This window comes from Silurus meridionalis, chromosome 2 (genome assembly GCF_014805685.1).
Source record: "Silurus meridionalis isolate SWU-2019-XX chromosome 2, ASM1480568v1, whole genome shotgun sequence".
Taxonomy (NCBI): domain Eukaryota; kingdom Metazoa; phylum Chordata; class Actinopteri; order Siluriformes; family Siluridae; genus Silurus; species Silurus meridionalis.
In genome coordinates this window covers 24,341,546-24,362,135 of record NC_060885.1, presented here as the reverse complement: position 1 = coordinate 24,362,135, position 20,590 = coordinate 24,341,546, and the positions used below count along the sequence as shown (strand labels likewise).

At 37.4% G+C, this 20,590-nt stretch overlaps 2 protein-coding genes across 5 annotated transcripts; one reads left to right on the top strand and one right to left on the bottom strand.

Annotated features, from left to right (window-relative positions):
- Positions 1-322: 322 nt before the first annotated feature.
- yipf3 (Yip1 domain family, member 3) lies at positions 323-6,279 on the bottom strand. Its single transcript, XM_046875943.1, has 9 exons — positions 5,973-6,279; positions 5,135-5,344; positions 4,050-4,156; positions 3,919-3,964; positions 3,666-3,758; positions 3,429-3,560; positions 3,055-3,168; positions 2,492-2,615; positions 323-1,683 (listed from the first exon to the last, which is right to left on the bottom strand). Exons 1-9 carry the CDS (start codon positions 6,045-6,047, stop codon positions 1,553-1,555), a joined length of 1,032 nt encoding a protein of 343 aa, XP_046731899.1. The 5' UTR covers positions 6,048-6,279; the 3' UTR covers positions 323-1,552.
- A 219-nt stretch (positions 6,280-6,498) lies between these two features.
- On the top strand, positions 6,499-16,788 carry ncoa4 (nuclear receptor coactivator 4). Of its 4 annotated transcripts, none has more exons than XM_046876358.1 (10): positions 6,499-6,648; positions 10,944-11,070; positions 11,991-12,131; positions 12,328-12,416; positions 12,639-12,747; positions 13,011-13,109; positions 13,220-13,354; positions 14,166-15,206; positions 15,333-15,425; positions 15,545-16,788. In XM_046876358.1, the coding sequence occupies exons 1-10, from the start codon at positions 6,515-6,517 to the stop codon at positions 15,548-15,550; spliced, it is 1,974 nt and encodes a 657-aa protein (XP_046732314.1). In that variant the 5' UTR covers positions 6,499-6,514; the 3' UTR covers positions 15,551-16,788. The 4 variants fall into 4 exon arrangements, with proteins under 4 accessions (XP_046732314.1, XP_046732305.1, XP_046732324.1 ...); XM_046876349.1 differs by having other exon boundaries at positions 6,500-6,648; positions 13,008-13,109; XM_046876368.1 differs by lacking the exon at positions 6,499-6,648 and adding an exon at positions 8,582-8,830 and having other exon boundaries at positions 13,008-13,109.
- Positions 16,789-20,590: the final 3,802 nt, after the last annotated feature.

The window sequence follows — 20,590 nt, the reverse complement described above, 5'->3', positions numbered from 1 at the left end:
TTGGTGAAATTTGAGCCTAGATGCTGGTCACAAAAACAGGTGGTATTTGGCAAGGACTTCTCAGTGCTGAATACAGAAAAGCTTCATTATACAACCTCAACAACTCAGACTCAAACACCACCAGGTTAGAGGTCATTCCAAACTTCTCTTAGTCTTCCAACAATCTAAAATATAACCAGTTCTGCATGACTTTTGTATAAGAAAAGTAATGCATATTATCAATCACTGAATTGTAAACATGAATATAAAACATTAATGCACTGCATCATGTACAGTTTATGAAAACGTTTATGATTTCTTAACATAAAAGAACTTAATCCTGTTTTAATACATTACTTTTATTCTAAGTTTTCTCTGTACAACAACCCTATAAATACAAAGTCCACATTGAAGACAAAATAATGAGCACATATTGATATTCAGGATCTCACACCCACAGTTCCTCCCACATAATCTAAGGAGGAGTACAACTGTTCAAATAAAACCGATTTTAAAACATTACACAAAGGAATTCATAAATACAATGCATATATGCATCAAGAAACTGCTTATACTAAATTAATTTCTGCCCAAAGTAGAAAGTACAATATGGAAATTGACTGTATATGTTTCTGCTTGAGAAAAAAAAAATCTTATTCCTCATGTTACATTTTTTTAGTATCAAATCAAAGTTGGTATTTTGGAAAAAGGAATTGAACTTAAACAGCATGTAAAAACTTTTTAGATCAATAAACATTTTCTTTCACAAAATAAAGTACAAAAAAAGCACAGCTAGTTTTACAGATTTTTCAGTGGAACTCCTGTAAATCTGCAGTATATACAGGTTTATGTATAAGATAATTAATGGTGAATTTAGAATTCACTGAAAGATGTCTCCCCAACCACACGCCTATTCTTTTCAAATAAATGAGACCAGGTTTATCAGCCAGAAATGAAAAGTGTGCATTTTCAGGTACAATTGCATATGTATAATTTCTCAATAGCGTTATTATAATCTTAATAAAAAAAGAAAAGAAAAACGTCATCCTAACAAGAATTATGTATGCAATAGTAGAGTCTCTTATTTTGAAGGTCTTCCTCAGAAATTCCCAGTTAGCAGAAAATGTCAGGAATTACACAGGATGAGATGGTGATTATAAAACTGGCAAATTAGAGATCAAATACAATTCACTGTGTTTAAAAGCCCAAGTCTTTAAATAAATGTGTGATGCATCAGTCAGAAAAGTCAAAGGTAATGGCACTTTATCTACATGAATGCATCTTTAGTGTTGATTTTTTTTATACAAATTCTATGTCCAATGCCAATCAAAGCAACTTGGAGCAAATTTTCCTGCTCTCAGGAAACTGTTACAGTTAAGACGCATGTGCAGTGAAGATTAGAAATGGTTCGGCAAACCACCATATTGACCATATCTTATGTTTATCTAACTGATTGATGTCTAGCTGAAGTGCTAGGTGTGAACTCAATTTGCTACTCGTCCGTTCCCAGTTTAGTTGCACCTAAACCAGTTTTCCGTTTTCCATTCCAAAGAAAAAACATCAGAATAAGTGATTACTGTGATTGTATGACTACAGCCATAGATCTCACTGTGGAATTAGCGACAACACTGGCCACATTCGGGATATCTCTGGCCACTCTCTGAATGGGGGGAACATTGGGGCCTTCTAGGGTGTCCAGGATACCTTCAGGAAAAAAAAAAGAAGAAGAAGAGTGCTTTATTAATTATATATATATATATATATATATATATATATATATATATATATATATATATATATATATATATATATACACACACACACACACATACACACACACACATAAACACACATAAACACACACATACATACAATTCTAATTAATTTTTTATTGTTGAAGAATAACAATAGTAAAATACATCTATACTGTATAATAAATGACTGCATTGACAACAACGATATTCTCATTAACCAGCTAAAATTTATTTATTTATGGTTAATAACAGTTTATCCCATAATTTAAAATAATAAAATCTCTATATTACTGAAAACACAGCATACACATGTGTAAAAATTGGTACACATACATAAACTGAAAAACAATCAAATCACAACTATTTTTTTGGTTTTATGTGACCTAATTAGACATTTTGGAAGTAGTGTGTTTAAAAGTAGACTCAAGAATAGACCAGACAAGAACTCTATTATAACAGCAAGATAATAATAATGTCTTGATATTCGCAAGAGACAATGGATTCATTATTTGGTTGCCCACTGGGAGCTTTTGCTCCCTTCTTACATTTTTTTTTTTTATTTTTTTTTTTTATAAATAATAGCACAAGAAGCATTCCGTATCCTCAGTTAAGTGTAAATGAGATCAAATGACAGCTGAATAGTGACTGAAAACAGTTTGATGTACACTGAATCTAGTGAGTACTCAATAGAATTGTTCCACGTGCAATTAGGGATCAAATATTTAATCATTATTTGATATTCACACTTCATTTATTACCTTCAACAATCTTGTGGTAGGCAAAATGCAGGTAGAGCAGGAAAAGCATGTGGAGTGCTGCTAGTGTGCCGCACAAAATGAGCCGAGACGTTTTGCCCACAGTGCGAGAAATCAGCACAGCCACCTGAGAGAACACACACGGGTGGGAGACAGGAGAGAAACAGGATCGAACTCACTCAGACTTCTTATAGTGGATGTACGATATAATCCAAATGCCATAGACCTTATTGCTATTTACACCAAATCAAAATTAAGTGTTTGATATTTAATAAAAACAAGTTGTGTTGCAATGAACAATGAATAAATGATTAAAATACTGTGGTATCGATTTTTTTATTAAATACAACCAATTTTGATGACCCTAGAAATTTTTACATATATATGCTACTATATTAACATTTCAGTGGCCTTTTTAACACCACTGCACTTTAACAAATATATGTTTTGACATCTAGCTGACATGGCCTTGTTACACCTTTCACTTCATTTGAAGCTCCTTTGTAAAATAAATCATTTGTGTTGCTTCTGCATCTAATAAGGAAATCCAATTAATGTGTCATTACCATTCGAAGAGTGGAAAGTCCGCCTATTACCAGCCACAGAATATAGAACAGGGAGTGAAAGTGGACATTGTAGGTGATGAAAAGGACCACGCAGTGGCCAAAGAGACCATACCCCTGCAAAACACAGTTTTAAAGCATCATACACACACACGCGGTGGGCCATCAATACGTTCAGTCATAAATTAAAACTCATTCTAAAATGAATGATTTTCAATTCAATTTCATTTTTATTCGTAGGACACTTTTTAAAATAGACTTTGTCTTAAAGCAGTTTTACACGGATAAGCAGTAATAAATATAAATGCAGCGGTTTGTTCCTTATAATTGTAAGATTGTCCCCTAATGAGCGAGCCGGTAGTGACGGATTAACTTACTAGTAAAGACAACATCTGGAGCATGGTGATCTGAGAATTGCAAAGGTAAGCCACGAAATAGACAAAGGAGGATGTTCCAAGCCAATAGCCAAAACATGTCCCAATGGCAGTTCCCATCAGTGTGCCCTCTCTCTGTTTCAGTAAACATCAGATTATTCCTTGCAGAATGCACTCCATGCATGAACCAGGGTTACATTCAATTATAACTGGGTGACAGGTGTATAGAGTTCTGCTTACAATAACAGTTCCAGAAGTCTTCATGCCGTGAAGCAGGATGGCCACCATAGTGAACACCAGCATCATTGGTCCATACAACTCCCCAGCAATTTTCTATTAGTTTGAAGAATACACATTTCTGCAGATCTCTCTAAAGCCTTCACTTTATATACAATTAAACAGCTTGTTTTCTTTCTTTCTAATAAAATGATGTTTTAAAGCACAAAGCGATTCAGAAAACAATATTCTGTAAACCAGAAATGAAAAAGCTTACCTGTGGAAAATTGATCATTTTGAGTGGAATCATGGACTCAAGTAATCTGTGTAGAAGTGAATTGTACAAGTGTCAGTGGAAAGTGCCTATTCACTGCCACATTACACATGTGAACCTGTTTTAGTTCTTACCTGTTCCTCACTTGAATGGGCTCGACGTCAAAGTAAGGTCGGAGGATGTCGATGTTAGCATACAGGTTAAAGGCTTTCGAGGCCTGTCGTTTTCCCGCTTTCCATACCTGTATGAATTCATGAAATATCACATTTACGACACTGCTTTTAGACTAGAAAAATGAGTTAAGATGAAAGCTGAATTGTGAGTAAAAATCCAGGGGGTTCAAAAAGTCTCCATACGCATGAGAAAAGAACATTTTTACAAACGCCCTTATGCAGAGTGACTTACATTTATCTTATTCATAAAACTGAGCAGGTATGGGGTTAAGGGCTTTTTTTGCTCAGAGGCCCAGGAGTGGCACTTGGTGTGGCTGGGATTTGAACTCAAAAATAAAATAAATAATATAAAAAAAGAAAAACTTTACCCAGTTAATATCATGCCTGTGACTTAGCAGCAAACTGTTGCCATGATCAAAATAGAACAAAAAAAAGATTATAGGTTGAAATGGAGTAATACAGTATATGGACAAAAGTATTGGTTGGGACACCTATTATTTTTCCAGCCATATGTATTTTTTGCCCAAAGACACACAAATCCATTTCCATGAAGATATGCTTTACATGGGGTGGAGTGGAAGCTGACTTCATAGACTGAATTGGAACAATGACTGCACCTCAGGTCTCCTCACTCTACCTCATTACCTGACTTTAATAAAGCCCTTGTAGCTGAATGAGCACAAATCTCCACAAACAAACTTCAAAATCTAGTAAAACACCTTCCCAGAAAAGTGGAGGTTATTATAACAGCAAATGGAGACTTAAATGTGGAATGGGACGTACATAAAACACAATCGCATTACCATCTGTCCAAAGACTTGTCCATATAGTGTACATTTCTGATTGAAGGTTAAATAAATAACAGGTTAAAATTGCACTGCAATCATAAAAATCACACACACACACACACACACACAATATATATATATATATATATATATATATATATATATATATATATATATATAAATATATGATCTGAACCACATGTGTAGGAGGAAGAGGACAGCAGACCAATTAAACCGTCCTGCTGCACGATTGCTGACCTCATCAGCGACTTGTCTTCCTAACTGGCCTTTGAGGCCTTTCATGCCGAGGAACTCTCCATCCTCTCCGCCGTCGTCCTCGGTTGCTGCTGCCTCGGCTGCCACCTCTTCCTCCTCCTTCATACGCTGGTGCATCTCCCCCATGTCCTCAAAGCTGGAGCCAGAGGTGTCGTCCATGTTCTCCATGTCTATAACTGCCGAGCCACTGCCCTGAAAAGAAAACAAACATCGAAGACAAACAGAAACTCAGCTGAATATCAAGGTGAAAAACAGGTACTACAGTTGCAATGCACATTTCTGGGACACCATTAGATTCAGGCGATTTGGGAATCACATCCAATGAGTGATCCTCGAAACAGCCTGTATTTAACAACTTCTGCACTTCTTGGTCTCTTTGGAAAATGTAAAGCAATCATTTATTATCATGAAAATTAGGCTATTTGTACTAATCTCAAGGCTGCACAGGTTGTGATTGTTGCTTTCAAAAAAACAATTAAACTGATATGTTTGAGAATAAAGTAGACTTTCTAACAATCTGTGATGTGACCAATGACCAAAATTCAATAGCATAAACCTCGTCAAACTACATTTCCAAATCTCAGATGCCTTTCTGTTGGACAAAGTAGACTCCTGTCCTGCCCCAGGTAGTGCATGTATATAGGGAGCAGAAGGCCATTTGAGACTCGGAAGTGTTTGAAGGATAATCACAGTGTTTTAAAAACACGAGACCGCATTTCTGAAAATACCTCCACATTCAAGTCAAGTTATAAAAACCAGCGATGAGAGTCTATCACCACAGGACGCTTTATATAACGAAAGAGCTAGTCGGCTAGTTTACCTGAATCATAATGTTGTCATCAAAACCTCCCCACGGTTCCGCGTTCGTGTTTTTGGCTCCTTCCGACGCCGACATTTTAGCTCGTGGTGGAAACGACAACTATAACACAAAGTTTCTCAGCTGTGTGACGGCGGTGTAACTACACACGAGCACGAACGCTCATGATATTGTTAAGTAGTTAAATGCGCTGTTTGGACGGTCGCTCCTGAAAGGAAACATTCAGCAACATTCCACATCACAGCGGTGAACCAGGAAGCAGAAGGAGGGGGAGAGGCTTCAGTCTGAGCCCTAAGCGTCAAATACCACGGTCACGTGACCGACAATGTCCACACGGATAAAGGGTCCGGTATGATCAAAGGCTTCCCTCAGTCAGTTCCAGGCATTTATCTCACATCCATCCATCCATCCATCCATCCATCTAATTATCACTATCATTATCTATCTATCTATCTATCTATCTATCTATCTATCTATCTATCTATCTATCTATCTATCTATCTATCTAGTTACTGTTGAAGTTCTACAAATACATAAATATAAAGATGGCAGTGAAAAATGTGCAAAAGCTGATGAGCAAGTACACTAAGAAGTTGGCATTTTTCCAACATGATAATGACTCAAAACACCCTGCGAAGATGACAACTGCCTTGATCTGTGATGCATCCTCAAGCAGAAGGTAATTTATATATTATGTTTTTTTTATATTTTAATCTCAATGGGGAAAGAATTCCAAAGTTTTGTTGCACATTAAGAAAAACCCCAATAAACTAAATAAACAGGTCGGAGCAACATAGTCCAGAATAAACAGGAGCAGAGATGACACCTTGAAATGTAGACAGTTAAAAGTTGTGAAAAATAATAAGTTTTTATACCATGTAGGGCCTTATCGGCCAGCATAGGGATTTTAAAATACTTAGTTGGTGTTCCCAAAAATAAATCAGAATGAGGAAAGTCTATTATTTAACCATGGCATGATTGTTGGTTATAGATGGGCTGGTTAGAGTTTTTTTAGAAAATGCACAATGGTAATAGAAGAACTTTCTAATGCAACATGTAAAGACACAGCAGCCTTGACACCCACAGTAACTCAGAGTGATCTCATGCATACACCTGAGCAGGTGCTGGGATTTAAATGTAATTGGGTTTCTATAGAAACCCAATTACATTTTAGTCCACAAAAGCGGCGTAGGGGGAAAATGGAGATATTTGGTAAACATGTTGTATCCACACAAACTATAATATTATTCCCAGTAATCAATGTAGAATTGAACACATTTGTGCTCCGTCAGTGAGTCAAACCACTGAGTGCAGTGTCGTGTAGATACCGCCAGGTGTCAGTAAAACAACTATGAGCTTCAGCTATAAACATAAGGTAGTGGTGAAGTCTGCTGGCCTGAACTCTATCAGTCTACTAAGACTTTTCCCTATGAACATATATTCAGTTATTACTGATTGCATTTTCTCTTCATTTCATAGCATTTCTTTTGCTGGTGCTGCTTCCTGTAGTGTCCGTTTATCATCCTGTTTCTATCCAATCGTTTTTCAGCCTTTACATCACATGTTGCTAGCGTCAAAATCTGCATTGAGCCTTCAGAATCAGAACTGCGAGCACCTTTAGTTTCAAATTCATAACAGTGAAGCTGTTACTTTAACCAATTAAAGTGTGAGTTGGCCACTCTGGGGCCATCTAGCAGGCGTACAGTAATGTTGGCATTTTCGTGTTCTTTGGATGGTCAGAGAGCGCACAAGTCAGGGCTCGCAAACTGCATCTGTAGCAATTTGCGCAAATACATGTGTGGATTTAATAGCTTTTCTTTTCATTCCTCATTGCTTGACAAGAAGATGAGGAAGGAGAGGAAATTAATTTAGTCACATATGCAGTTACAAGGACATTTACAAAAAAGCTGGACATTGTGAGGAAAGGTTGGCCAAAACAGTTTAAAAGAGTTCAAAAGCTTTTTCATGAACCATATTTTTGCCATTTATTTCCTGTCAAATTTGCACAAAAACAAACAATTTGCCTTCATTTCAAATTCCCAGGAAAAAAATTATCCATGTAATAATTGCACAAAAATGCATTTTATGAGGTTAATATCTCATAAATATATATGGGTGCAGTAAAAGGTTTTGAGTTTCCTGCTTTAGTAATGACCTTCATTGAGATGAGATACCTTTTGTGATGCAGTGCTCTGTTATACATCGTTTCTCAATTATATTATTAGTTTTTATAGCTGTGGTGTTATACTGATGGTATTAGTGGGATTGATTCAGGCAGGACACCACTGAAGACCTAGGGGTCAAATGCATGGCCTGCCACTGCTATATAGTTTTACATTTCTTTGGCTTCTTCTTCTTCTTCTTCTTTCGGCTGCTCCCGATTAGGAGTCGCCACAGCGAACCTGCATGTCTTGCACTAGAACTAGCCATTTGATTATACATTCATTTTTCTCCACACTATGAATTGGTCCAAAATTATTTTTTGTTTTTTATATTTGTTTCTTGATCTGGTAAGTGCTGTCGTACCGTCTATGACCAAAAGGTGGCAGTAAAAATGTCTTCCAGCGCTTATTATACTACCGAGGAAGAACAAGCAACAATAGTATCGCGAGACAAAAGGCGATATTAAAAAGCGCTTCATACTTCGATCGATATATAATATGGACGCAGTAGTTTCTCTTTTAACAAGAACGTGCATATGTTGGTAAAATCTGCTGTAGTGCTACGGAACCATTTTATGTCAAAGAGCACGCCTGGCTGCGAGTGGAGATTACCGGCTCGTGCTTCTGTCTCGTGTACAACAACCTTTCAACAAATAAATCTATGCCATCCAATAAGCCGATCACCAGGAATGATCATAGGTAGGTCTTTATTTAAAACACCGCTGTTGTACAGTGTTTTCATTCACACACACGGTTTTGCTATACGGCACCGCGATACTAATCTGTGGGAAATTGAATGGAAATGTTTATTCTAACATGTTTGTTTAGTAACAGTTATACATAAGCACGGCTCCGTTGCTCAGAATATTGTTCTGCTATATAAATGGAACGCTTACAGATTTGAGAAATTGTTACACAACCAAAATGTAATTGTTTGTCTTGTTGAACTGGAGTGAAAATCCACGAGTGGCGTCTGAGGGTAGATTATGTACTAAAGTGCCACAGAGGAATGTTGCACACGTCTTCAATAAGTGCGGGAAACGACAAGTGAAAGTGATTCTCTTTTTGACAGTCTCCATGCGCTCAGCTCAGCAGATCTCAGCCTGGGATCTACACTGTGCCTGTAATAACGGGTTGCCAGAGTTGCCATTTTTTTCGTAATACGTTTGGTCCCTGTAGTATTAAATTAGTCTCGTGTTGTTTATAAAGAAGCTGCCATAAATAAAATGACTCGAGTGAACTCTGGAAATTACTCATCTGATACACCGGTCAATAAAGTACGCAGCTGGTTACGAAAAGTGTGTTTTAATATATAATTAGGCTAATGCGTGTGTTTAAATGCTGGCTGGATTTTGGTTTAAAAAATGCAAACTTGGCAACTCGCGGGTGTACGTGCGAAATGGAAGAACGCTGGTGGCGGCCGCCTCGCGCGGGTGCTGACGTAGCGGCTGTCCGCGCGAGATAAACCGGTCCACCCGCCTCCTGTTGCGACAGACGTCCGTGTGCGCGCTGTGGTTGGCTGTAATTTTTAATAACTTCAGCCCACAGGCCAATCCGCGACCAGGGGGCGGGTCATCGGATGTAGGAACGAACGAGGGGAAACTTTGAGGGCCGGCGACGGTATAAATCTTGACGGTAGATGATTAGAGCCGTGTTTTAGGGATTATTAGAGACTAAACATCTCTGAAGAGTTCCGGGTGTGTGTCAGTGAGCTGATTTAGCAGACAAGGTATGAATCATTAATGATCTTCAGACGGCAGGACACACACACACACACACACACACACACACCCCGCGTTGGGCCTTTTCACGGAAGAACCTTTTATTTCGCTTTGTTAGGAATTTATCTGTAATTACACATTTCCGTCATTACTCTCACCAGTCTTTATATTAAAATTAAATTGTCGTTATTATTATTATTAATAATAATTGTGATTTTAAAGGGAATAAAATGTTTTGTCTCTTTTTGTAGCAGTTGTGATATTGCTATTGTAATAACACAGAGTCAAAACAATATAATGGCCTTATATTTGTGAATTTGTTCATTCTTATCCTATTTAGGTTTTCGCTTCGTCTCCTTGATCTTGACCTTTTTCTTTTCGCACATGAGGGAGTGCAATAACAACCCCTATTTGTGCATGTGTTCTGTAGGCATCAATAATATAATATGAAAAAAAAAACATACAGTACAAAAGACAGAATCTGATCATCTTCCTGCAGTTAAAAAAAAACAAACAAACAAAAAAAACAATGAAGATTTTTGTTAATTGAACACAACAGCACGAGGAAAAACATAAAAAAAAAAACAGTAAAGCAAATAAAATTGCTGGGTGGTGAATATAAATTTGTCTTTGATCTTTTGAAGCTTTAAAAATCACAATATTTCCGTATCAACTCTACTGTGAATTGAAGTCTACGTTGAATGTTGTGGTCATGTTTTTCCTTCAGTTTATCACAGAACAATGCAAGTGTATAATAGTATGTTGTGAAAAGACACAACAGATTTATATCTTTGTTGAAAGTATTTTCTTGTTCAGGGTCAGAAATTGGCACTTTTTTTTTTTTTTTTTTTGTCCAGCTGTCACAAACCGGTTCCTTTTTCCAACAAAAATTGAGCATGCTTTCATTAGAAAGACCAGAAAGTGAAACTTTGCTTCCCTTTTTAATGCCGTTTGCATTGCTAAAAATATGATCTTCCCACTTGCAAATGTAACATTATGCAAACAGGTAAAACTGAATGCGAATAATGGAGGGTTTTTTTTTTGTGTGTGTGTGTGTGTGTGTGTGTGTGTGTGTGTGTGTGTGTGTGTAGCATGTCACCCCCTGGAGAGCGAGAGACGGCGGCTCTGCGGCAGTGTGTTCAGTCCCGGGCGCAGCTGGAAGAGGCCATATCTGGAGTGATTAAAGCTGAGGCCCAGCTCAGGGATAACTCTAGAGAGGTGAGGTTTTTAAGCTCGTCTTAAATCCCCTGCTGTATGTGCACTAAAAGGCCTTCTATTATGCTCATTCTTTCAACCACTCCTTCTTCACTGTTTTTATTTTTTTTGTTGCACATTGTCTGTTTTGATTTTTGATCTGAAGTTGCAGTGTGTTTTTCATGTGTGTGTCAAGCATAACTCATCACTGACTGCTCAGTATCTTGTGCTTTGTGCTGTAAACACTGTTGTTTAAGAGATTTATCCAGGCACTTTGCCTAATCCTTTTGTGATGCAGCCAGAGAAAGGGGGCATTTTTATCTGAAGCGCACAGCAAATGACGTGATAACCACTAGTTCCCCCACACCCTTGTGCATGCTGTATCATGTGGTAAAAGTGTTGTGTGTTAGGATGACATTACAATACTCTAGTGGCATGGTATTGGTTAATAATTGCTATTTCTTATGGCCAATTCTAAGCCTGAGAGATTTATTTACAGCATGCGGTTACCGGGTTAACATGACAGCCATGGACAATCATTGAGCCTCTTCGTATAAATAGGATGTATGCGAATCTTGAGCTTCATATTCCTTGTTGCTTTTGACCAGTACACTCCTACAGCAAATTCTTGACATTGTGGATTGGTTAAGACTTGTCAAGATTCTTCATAAACATTTTTTCATCTGGATTTGAAGATAAGCTAGGTATTTCTGTAATGGAAGTTTCTATATTATAATTAATGCAAAAATGTTTAATGGAAGTGCTGGACACATTGGGGTTGTATGCAAAAAAGAAAAGTATTTTACCACAGAGAAAAGAAAACATGGTTTGTGAGAGATTGCAATCAAACACTCTCTTTGCTGCTGTGTATGACTACCTTTTTTTTTATTATTATTTTATTACTTTGCTTCTCTAAATTCCTCTGAACCACTGTTTGTGTTCAGGTGAAGTCTCAGCTGCACAGCTGTATCAGCAGGCACTTGGAGACTCTGCGCACACGGGAGGTTTGGCTGCTCGAGCAGATCGACTTGGTGGAGCACCTAAAGACAGAAGCTCTGCAGCAGCAGTTACAGCAGCTCCACTGGGTCAGTCCATGAATAACGTGAACACACTACAGATTCTTTTGAACCAGTTAATATGTAATTTTGTAGATAATAATGTACAACTCAGACACAGTAACCTTTATGGATTTTGCTCTTTTTTTTCCTGTTTTAGTTGTGTGAGGTCTTTAAAGAGAACAAGTGCAACTTAATCAAATTTTTTTTTCTTATCTTTTTGTAGCTTCGTGGCCAGTTTGATATCCTCATCCATCAACTCCAAAATTCCAACAGCACCAACCTTGCCAGCCAACTCACTAGCTGTTTGGAAAAGTAAGCCCCGGCTCACTGGATTCTTTTGTAGCTTTTAGTTTAGGTGGCATGTTTGCTTCATCCTCCTAAATTATTGTTTACCAGGCAAAATGTTAAATAGCAGCACTGTAGTGGTTTAAGCACCAGTTCTAATCTGCCATTCAAAGAGGCAACGCACACCCATGTAATAATTCTACTTCTGTGTCAGAGGCAAGGAGTTTAAAAGCTTTGTGCTTTGTGCAGGTTTTCTGGTCTGAATCTAAGTCCTGAGGAAACCCCAGAGATGAGTTTTGAAGCAGACGTCCGCTCCTTGCGCCAAGCCATTACCTCTTTTGGGACCATTTCCACTCAGGTTGGCCATTTTTTATGATTAACACATTTATTGATTCAAAATGAAAGTTTTTAATTTTTGCATGTTTTCCATGACTTCTGGAATTCTAAAGTTAAAATGGCTTTTAGTTCCCTGTTGTAAATGCTTAGAGTGCTGTCTGTTGCTATTTTTAACCTTGTGTTGAGGAAATTGACTTTGGCCTTTCACCGTGCATGTCCTAGCTGACCTGAACAGAATGTGCTTGATAAGCATTATAACACAGATTACTCTTCCTACTACAGCAGATGTTGAAGACCTCTGTTTCCAGCCTAACCAGTCAAAGATCAAGCTCTGCTGAGGAAACTTGGCTTGTACAGAACTGCCCCATTAGTGCAAAGAGACAGGTTTGTTCTTTACATGTTTCAAGAGCAGAACGTGACTTGTGAAGCTACTTGTGGTTTGTCCCACCTCCTCATGTTACAGTGTAAATAGCCTGGAGGTTTTGTATTTACAGAAGCTGGATCAAAACTGGGGAGGTCCACTTGCTGAGTGGCTGCTTACCAACAGTCCTGTGACCAGTGCTCCAATTGGATACAAGTCCAGTAATAACCCCCAGGATTGGCTGTTATCCCCTAGAGAGAAACTTCAGGTGAGTTCTTGTGGTAGGTTACATGACTGTTCTTCATATAATCTTTAAAAGCACTGGTTAGTGTTCAGAAATGATCGACTTTTCCCTGCAGTTGTTTATTGATTTATTAAACAAAAAAATAAATACTTCAGGTAAAAGCAATTTGAAAGAGACTATGTATAAATTAATTTCAAAACCACTATTGAAGATTATGCTAAAATGTTGTCAGTATTCGAGGATAACATTTGTAACTGTAGACTTTTAGCCATAGAACTATGCAAACGAGAGACAACAGATAAACCGTGGCTCCACTCATTCTTGTCATGTTCAGGTTCATTTTTGTCATGTTCAGTTTAAAATCGATCTCTAAGGCACCACATGTCAGGTAATGTCACAGACTGATATTTTAGTGGTGCCTAGATATAATTCTCAATATGTCAGGTTAAAATCTATATGTTCCCGTGGTCAAAATGAAGGTAGAGGGGAAACGGGTGGATATGGGTAGTTATTTGGCCTTCTTTAAAAGGAGACTGTATAGAAATGCATTTGAGTCCTTTTACTAGTTTCCTGACATTAATTGAACTTTTTTTGTTCAGTGTATTTCTAGTGCTTTTAGTAATAGTTGTTTAAAAAACAGTTTTAAAGAAATCTAAATTTGAATTCGGATCAGTGGCTCAGTGAAATGTTCGTTTCTAATGAATCATGTATTCTTTAAAACTTGCCAGCTAAAGTTTTCTCATTACAATAATTGCTTCAAGAGTTGCTATTAATGTTACTTAGAAGATAAAAATGAATTAAAATTTTAAAGTTTTTTGTTTTCCCTCTTTCCCAGGCACATTGTCCACTTGTCCCTTTTGACTTCCAAAAGGCCTGGGGTCAGCTCAAAGATCTAGAGGTGTGGCTCCTTAAGGAAAAGTCACCTGCACGTGAGCGAGCCAACAGCAACGCTAGCACCAGCAGCTCAGCTTTCTCCATTGAGAAGATAGAGGAGAGCGACTTCCTGGAAGAAGGGGAAGTTGAGGGAATTAAAATGGAGAGTGACATGGAAACTGATAACACGGAGGCTTTTGATGACTGGCTCATCACCCCTAAAACCAGCAAGTTGGAGACCAGCCTTGTTTCCGATGCTGCTCAGTGGAAACAAGTGTTCAAACCTTTCAATGAAACCTTCTTGCCCAGCGAATGGCTCCCAAAGTCGGATTGTGGATCATGCTGTGCCTCACGTGTTAAGGCGGTGGAGATTGAAAACCTGGGCAAGCTCAAGTGCCTAAAAACTCCCTTGTCCTCAGGTGTTCCTACTCCCACTAATCCCACTACCCCCACTACTCCCACTCCCTCGTCTGATAGTCCTCATCCAGTGGAGGTCTGGCTCCAGCAAGCTATCCCTATAGAAAATAACTGCAAAGCCAACGAGAAATGTTCAAGTTTTGCTCAGTGTGTGTGCGAAACCAACTGCGGGAAAGAGGCTCTGAGTGCCTGGCTCCTTAAGAAAGAGGGCAGAGACAAGAACGGCGTTCCCGTGGACAAGAACAGCACTAAAAAACCAGCCATGATACAGCAGCAGGAGCAGAAGGTGCAGGCCATCCTGGACACATGGCTCCAACCTGGCAAAAAAGTAGAAACTCCGTTTCTGTCCCCTCTATCTGGCTGGGTTTCACCATGCAAGCAGGGGGAAGAGAAAGCCACATGTGAAGAGAAGAGCTCACAATTCAGTTTGTTCAAAGATTCTGAGAGTCCCTTCCACAAATCTCTGAAATCTGAAAATTGGGTGCTGCCTGAAAAGAAACACACAGAGATCTCCAGCCAGCAGAACGCAGCAGAACCGGACACTGAGGAGGACAAATGGCTCCTATGCAAGAGGGCCAATGCACAGGTAGGGCAGAATTCCATTTTGTGTTTTAAAATTTACTGTAAAAGCTGTAAAATTCTTTCTTAGTGTAGTGCAAATCTTTTTTTGTTTTTATTTATTTTTCCCCTTTCTTCTGGTTGTTTTTAACAGGACAGACTTAGTCTTCCCAGAGTATGTGATATATTTTCCTGTCTCAAGCTTGATGGGGACAAGGAGAAGTGGCTACATCGCACACCTATACACGTGAGAGCCAGTGCTATTTATGAAACAGGAAATTCTAACTTATGTTTTGGTAGAAAAGGGAATTCTTTGCTGTTGTAGAGGAAATGAAATAATCTTGTAAATTTTTTTTTTTTCCGCAGATGTGAAAACCGGATCGTATTCAGTAATCCTTTGGTGGGCCTACTGAATAGCTGACCATCCAACACAGTCATCTGTTGCCTTATTTTCAAATTTCTATAGGATTTAAGGATTCATTCTCTATAAACTGTTGTATTTTCTAATTTTAGTTGTGGAATAAGTCTTTGCATAACACTGTGTTCTCATGAGAGAAGAAGGCAAGCAAGTTAGTTGATGTTATAACACATGGAACAATATTAGTGCAGAAAGTGCAGTGTCGGCCCAGTACAACAGTCATACGATGTACGGGTCATAAAATAACTGATGAACCTGATCTAAAAATTGGAGGGCAAGTAATAACGATATCGCTGAAGTAATGAAGCTGATCAAAGTTTTTCTTTTAAAATCGTGTACTAAATTATTACACATGCTTTTAGGTATGAGAGGTTCCCATATAGACAGACTGGTTTGCTGGCACACTTCATTCAATGTTTGCCATTTTCACTTCTTCTTCTTCTTTTGTTTTTCTCTCTCTCCCAAGAATTCACTTTGTCAAATGTATGGTGAAATCCCACCCCAAACGGATCTAGATTCCTTCCAATACGGAAATGCTGAAAATGCTTGCTCAAATGACACTTAATGGCAAGGAGCTGTGCATTTAAAAGTATAAGCACACTATATAGACAAGCAGTATGTTATCCTACACAGAATATTCTGAAACTGCTCATCTTCCTGTGTTTACCACATTGTATTATGGGAATCTGAGTTTGTTTTTAAATATCCTGTCGTGTTGCGCATTTAGGGGGTTTGTTTACATTGAGCAGACACCCTACAGTAACTCCTGAATACAGTGTGGCTAAACGCATTGTCATAACGGCTTATTTTTCCATCGCGTTCCGTCACTTTAGATGGTTCTCTGAGCTACGTTGCTGTAGAGAGCATGGACTTGAGAAGACCTAGTTTTGTGCAGAAGACTTATTAATAAAGCAAATGTGAAACATATTTACCAGTATATAAGAGAATATTTCAGCTTTGCCAGCTCATCCTAAAAGGACCAAGGGTTTGGTGCAATACACAATAACAAAATATGTATAACATTAAATACCACTTTCATATAGGGGGTTTTATGGTCTCTTTTTAAGTTAATCGTTTCATTTTAGTGCAACGCAAACAAATTTGACACCAATGCTGTTTGGATTATTTTTGCTAATATGCTTTGCTGTATGTACCAGAATCTAACTCTTAATAAATATTTAAACACAGTAAACATAATGTGGTTTTCTTTTTTTTGTATTATTATTATGCCAGTAAATGCATTGACTGATCAGAATAAAACACTTTCTAAAGCTTGATGAATGAATGCCTTTGCTCTGAACTGTACTGTGCTTAGCTGTCCTTCTCCTCACACTAGAGACCACGCTATAAAAACACATTATGATTGTGCACTATTCTGGTATGGTAGTTTTTTTACAGATGTATGCTAAAGTTTTTGTATGAAATCGCATGATCTGCATTTGTTTGAGGGCTCAGCAGTGGCAGCTAATTGGGAGTTTAACTCAAGTTCATCAGTCTAAGTTAGAAGCTTATAGTTGCTTAGCATATAAACAATTTGAAGGAAGTCTAAATGAAATATCAGTTATTTTCACATTATAACAAGTCTTGCAGATTGCAACAGTTCATTAAATCATGTTTATACAAACCCTCATTATATATTCATAACTTTTTTTAGTCTAAAATTGCATCAAATGTATTTGGTTTTCATTTTTAAAACGTTTTAGTAAACCATGAAATTCCGGAGTAAAAACGGGAGCTTTGAGGATGGATTGGACTGGAGTAATGTCAACAGTCTGCTACATTGAATGAGGACTACATTTTGCTTCTGATCATCATCACTGTACCCCACAACATTGTATATCTGCAATTAATGGACACTTTCGGTGCAACCCAGATGAGGATGGGTTCCCTCTTGAGTCTGGTTCCTCTCAAAGTTTCTTCCTTATACCATCTCGGGGAGTTTTTTCTTGCCACAGTCGCCACTAGTTCACTCATCAGGGACAAACTTACTTATAAAGAACATATTAATTTTTGTTCACCACATTATCTGTGTAAAGCTGCTTTGAGACAATGTTCATTGTTAAAAGCGCTATACAAATAAAAATTGAAGTAAACTTTATTTAGATAGGTCTGGCCTGTTTTCTTATTCAAGTTCATAAATGTAAACAGGGTTTAGATCAATATACAAACCACCAATGAGACTTAATAACAAAAAGGCAAGATTAGACTAAAAATTAAGTTCTTTAAGAAGAATCTTCTGGGGGGTGTTGCACCACCACATCATATGTCAGATATGGAAACAGTGTTATGTTTCCAGTGGAACTGGAGTTTATTCATTTTTGATTCACTCACAGAAGGCATAACTTATGACAGCATTGACAACACAGTACAATCATAACAAAATATACTGCAAACAAAACAATCCAAGTCATTCTTAAGGCAAAGAAAGAAATGTTCTTTAATCTGACCTAATTCCAAATGAGCATACTGTTCATTTACTAAAGCCAAAAAAGCAGCAACTGATGGCACCTGGGTTAAGGTTAGGGTTAGTAATGGCATCTCTATGGAAGAAACCTATTTTGTGATGACCATGGTGGAATTCAGGCACTGATTGACAGGATTTACATCCAAGAAACACATAAAAACAAACAACCAAAAAAAACAAAAAAAAAAACAAATATATATATATATATATATATATATATATATATATATATATATATATATATATATATATATATATATATATATATATATATATATATATATATATATATATGACTGACAAAACTAACAGTAGTAGTAGAGAAATTTTTTTTTAATACTGTGATTTATTCCATTAATCTGTATTCTTCATAGGATGAAATATTTGACAAACATATTAGCATTCATTAAAAAAAAAATCTTAAGTCCAAACTTTTTTTGCATGTAAAATTTGTTATTTTGTCCAAGTCCTTTCGATTCTGTGAAATGGTGGCACTATGTAATTCCTTATTACTAAGGTTCTATTTCTGGATAGAAGCTGAAAGTCTACACTTTAATCACACCTTGATTTGCTTCATTTCAAATTCATTGTGGTGGGGTACAAAGGAACAATTAATAGAAATAGTCTAAAATAGAAATCACATACAATAAGCTTTTTATGCAAAATGGAAATCCTGTTCTCTGTTTCTGTTCTCATCTCTGTGTGAAACTTGTTCTGTTTTCTGGTCTCATACGATGTGAAGCCTGAACCTTAGTAAAACCATTATTTCTTTTGCTTTTGTTGGTAAAAGACTGTATGTAGGCCATACGAATTGATTTACAGATGACTCATATTGACAGGCTGTGTAAGGGTTAACTATGTTTAATCCAAGGATATTCACATCTACATCATAGTTACTCTGACTTTCTCTTGTTTGGACTTGGCAGTGCAGCAGGTAGATGCTCTGTTCAATCATATCCTTGTGGGAGTTTTTCCCCAATAAAAAGGACAAATGAATTGGATATGCTAAATTGCCCCTTGGTATGCTGGTGTGTGGAGACTGACATCTTTCTCACAGAGTTTCCACACCTCACCCGCTATTGTTACCAGGTTGGGGATTGACCGAAATGGAATCAATCGGTTTTCCCAAACAGTCTCAGCTCAGCAGTCATTCTAAACAAACCAGAGATTTGCTATATTAAAGTCTTCCTGACAGTGTTCGAGATTCAGACACACACTTCCAGTTTAAGTGCAGACTAAAAACTTATCTTTTTAGCAAGGCCTACACATAACACACATCACATATCATAACCTTGTGCTCCAGTACATCTGATCACATGCACATTATCAACTTGTGCTTGTTAATATCATGAACAGCAGCTACGCTAATTCCTCTCCACTGCTTCTCCTTCTCTCCCCATCCTGAGGCATCCTGAGGTTGCTCCAGCCCCAGTCACGTCCCACTAATGAAGATTGTGGACCTTTAAAGAAGTAGATGTTGACTCCGCAAACATCCCGAACCATCTAGTGCCAATTGCCAATTGTACCAGTACAGAGCCAATTGGATCCCACTTCGTGTGGAGTTTTGACATTAGACCTCCTTGAGTGTTTGAAGGTTCTGGCATGGAGAAGCTAGTGTTGGATCTGTGATGATCACAAATGTTGAGCTATTTTATGAGTTGTTTAGTCTTCCTAGTTTTATAACCACAAATGACTGTAAAAGACTGTAGAAAGAACATTACTCATGATCTTACATTCCAGTGTTCTGTATTGTTAAATTTATGATTTATGATTTATAATCACACTCTTGATGTCACACAAATGAGGATGGGTTCCCCTTTTGAGTCTGGTTCCTCTCAAGGTTTCTTCCTCAACATCTAAGGAAGTTTTTCCTTGCCACATTCACCATGACTGCTCATCAGAGATAAATACACACCATTCACCTTAGCTGTTAAATTCTGTAAAGCTGCTTTGAGACAATGTCTGTTGTGAAAAGCGCTATAGAAAATATTTAAGAGCTATAAAATGGGCTTTTATTTTAATTCAATTCACTTCAATTTTATTTGTACAGCAATGGACCTTAATGGACCTTTGGACAATGTGCCAAATCAGCTTTACATAATAAAATAATTATGAATATAACCTTCAGATTTATAAATGGGTCCATAGAAGTTTATCCCTTACAATAATGAGCAAGGAGTGGTAAGGAAACTCCCTGAGATGGTGTGAGGAGAAGAACTAAATTCGAAAGGGAACGCATCCTCTTCTGGGTGACTTGTGTATTAACAATTCATTTAATGACATATGACATTAAAATACACATGCTTAGTTATGAATGTAAATAGATTTAGAAAAGTCTACATCATGGTTTACATTATGGACGTAAATACACCGACATTTTGCATGCTAAGTTTCTAACAGTCCTTTAAAACTAACAGTCATTTAAAAGCAAAGTGTCAAAGCCCATTTAATAATAATAGTAATAAAGTAGTAAACCTCATTATCTAGTAATAAACTTTTACCACTATTAATATTATTTTATTCTCTCTAA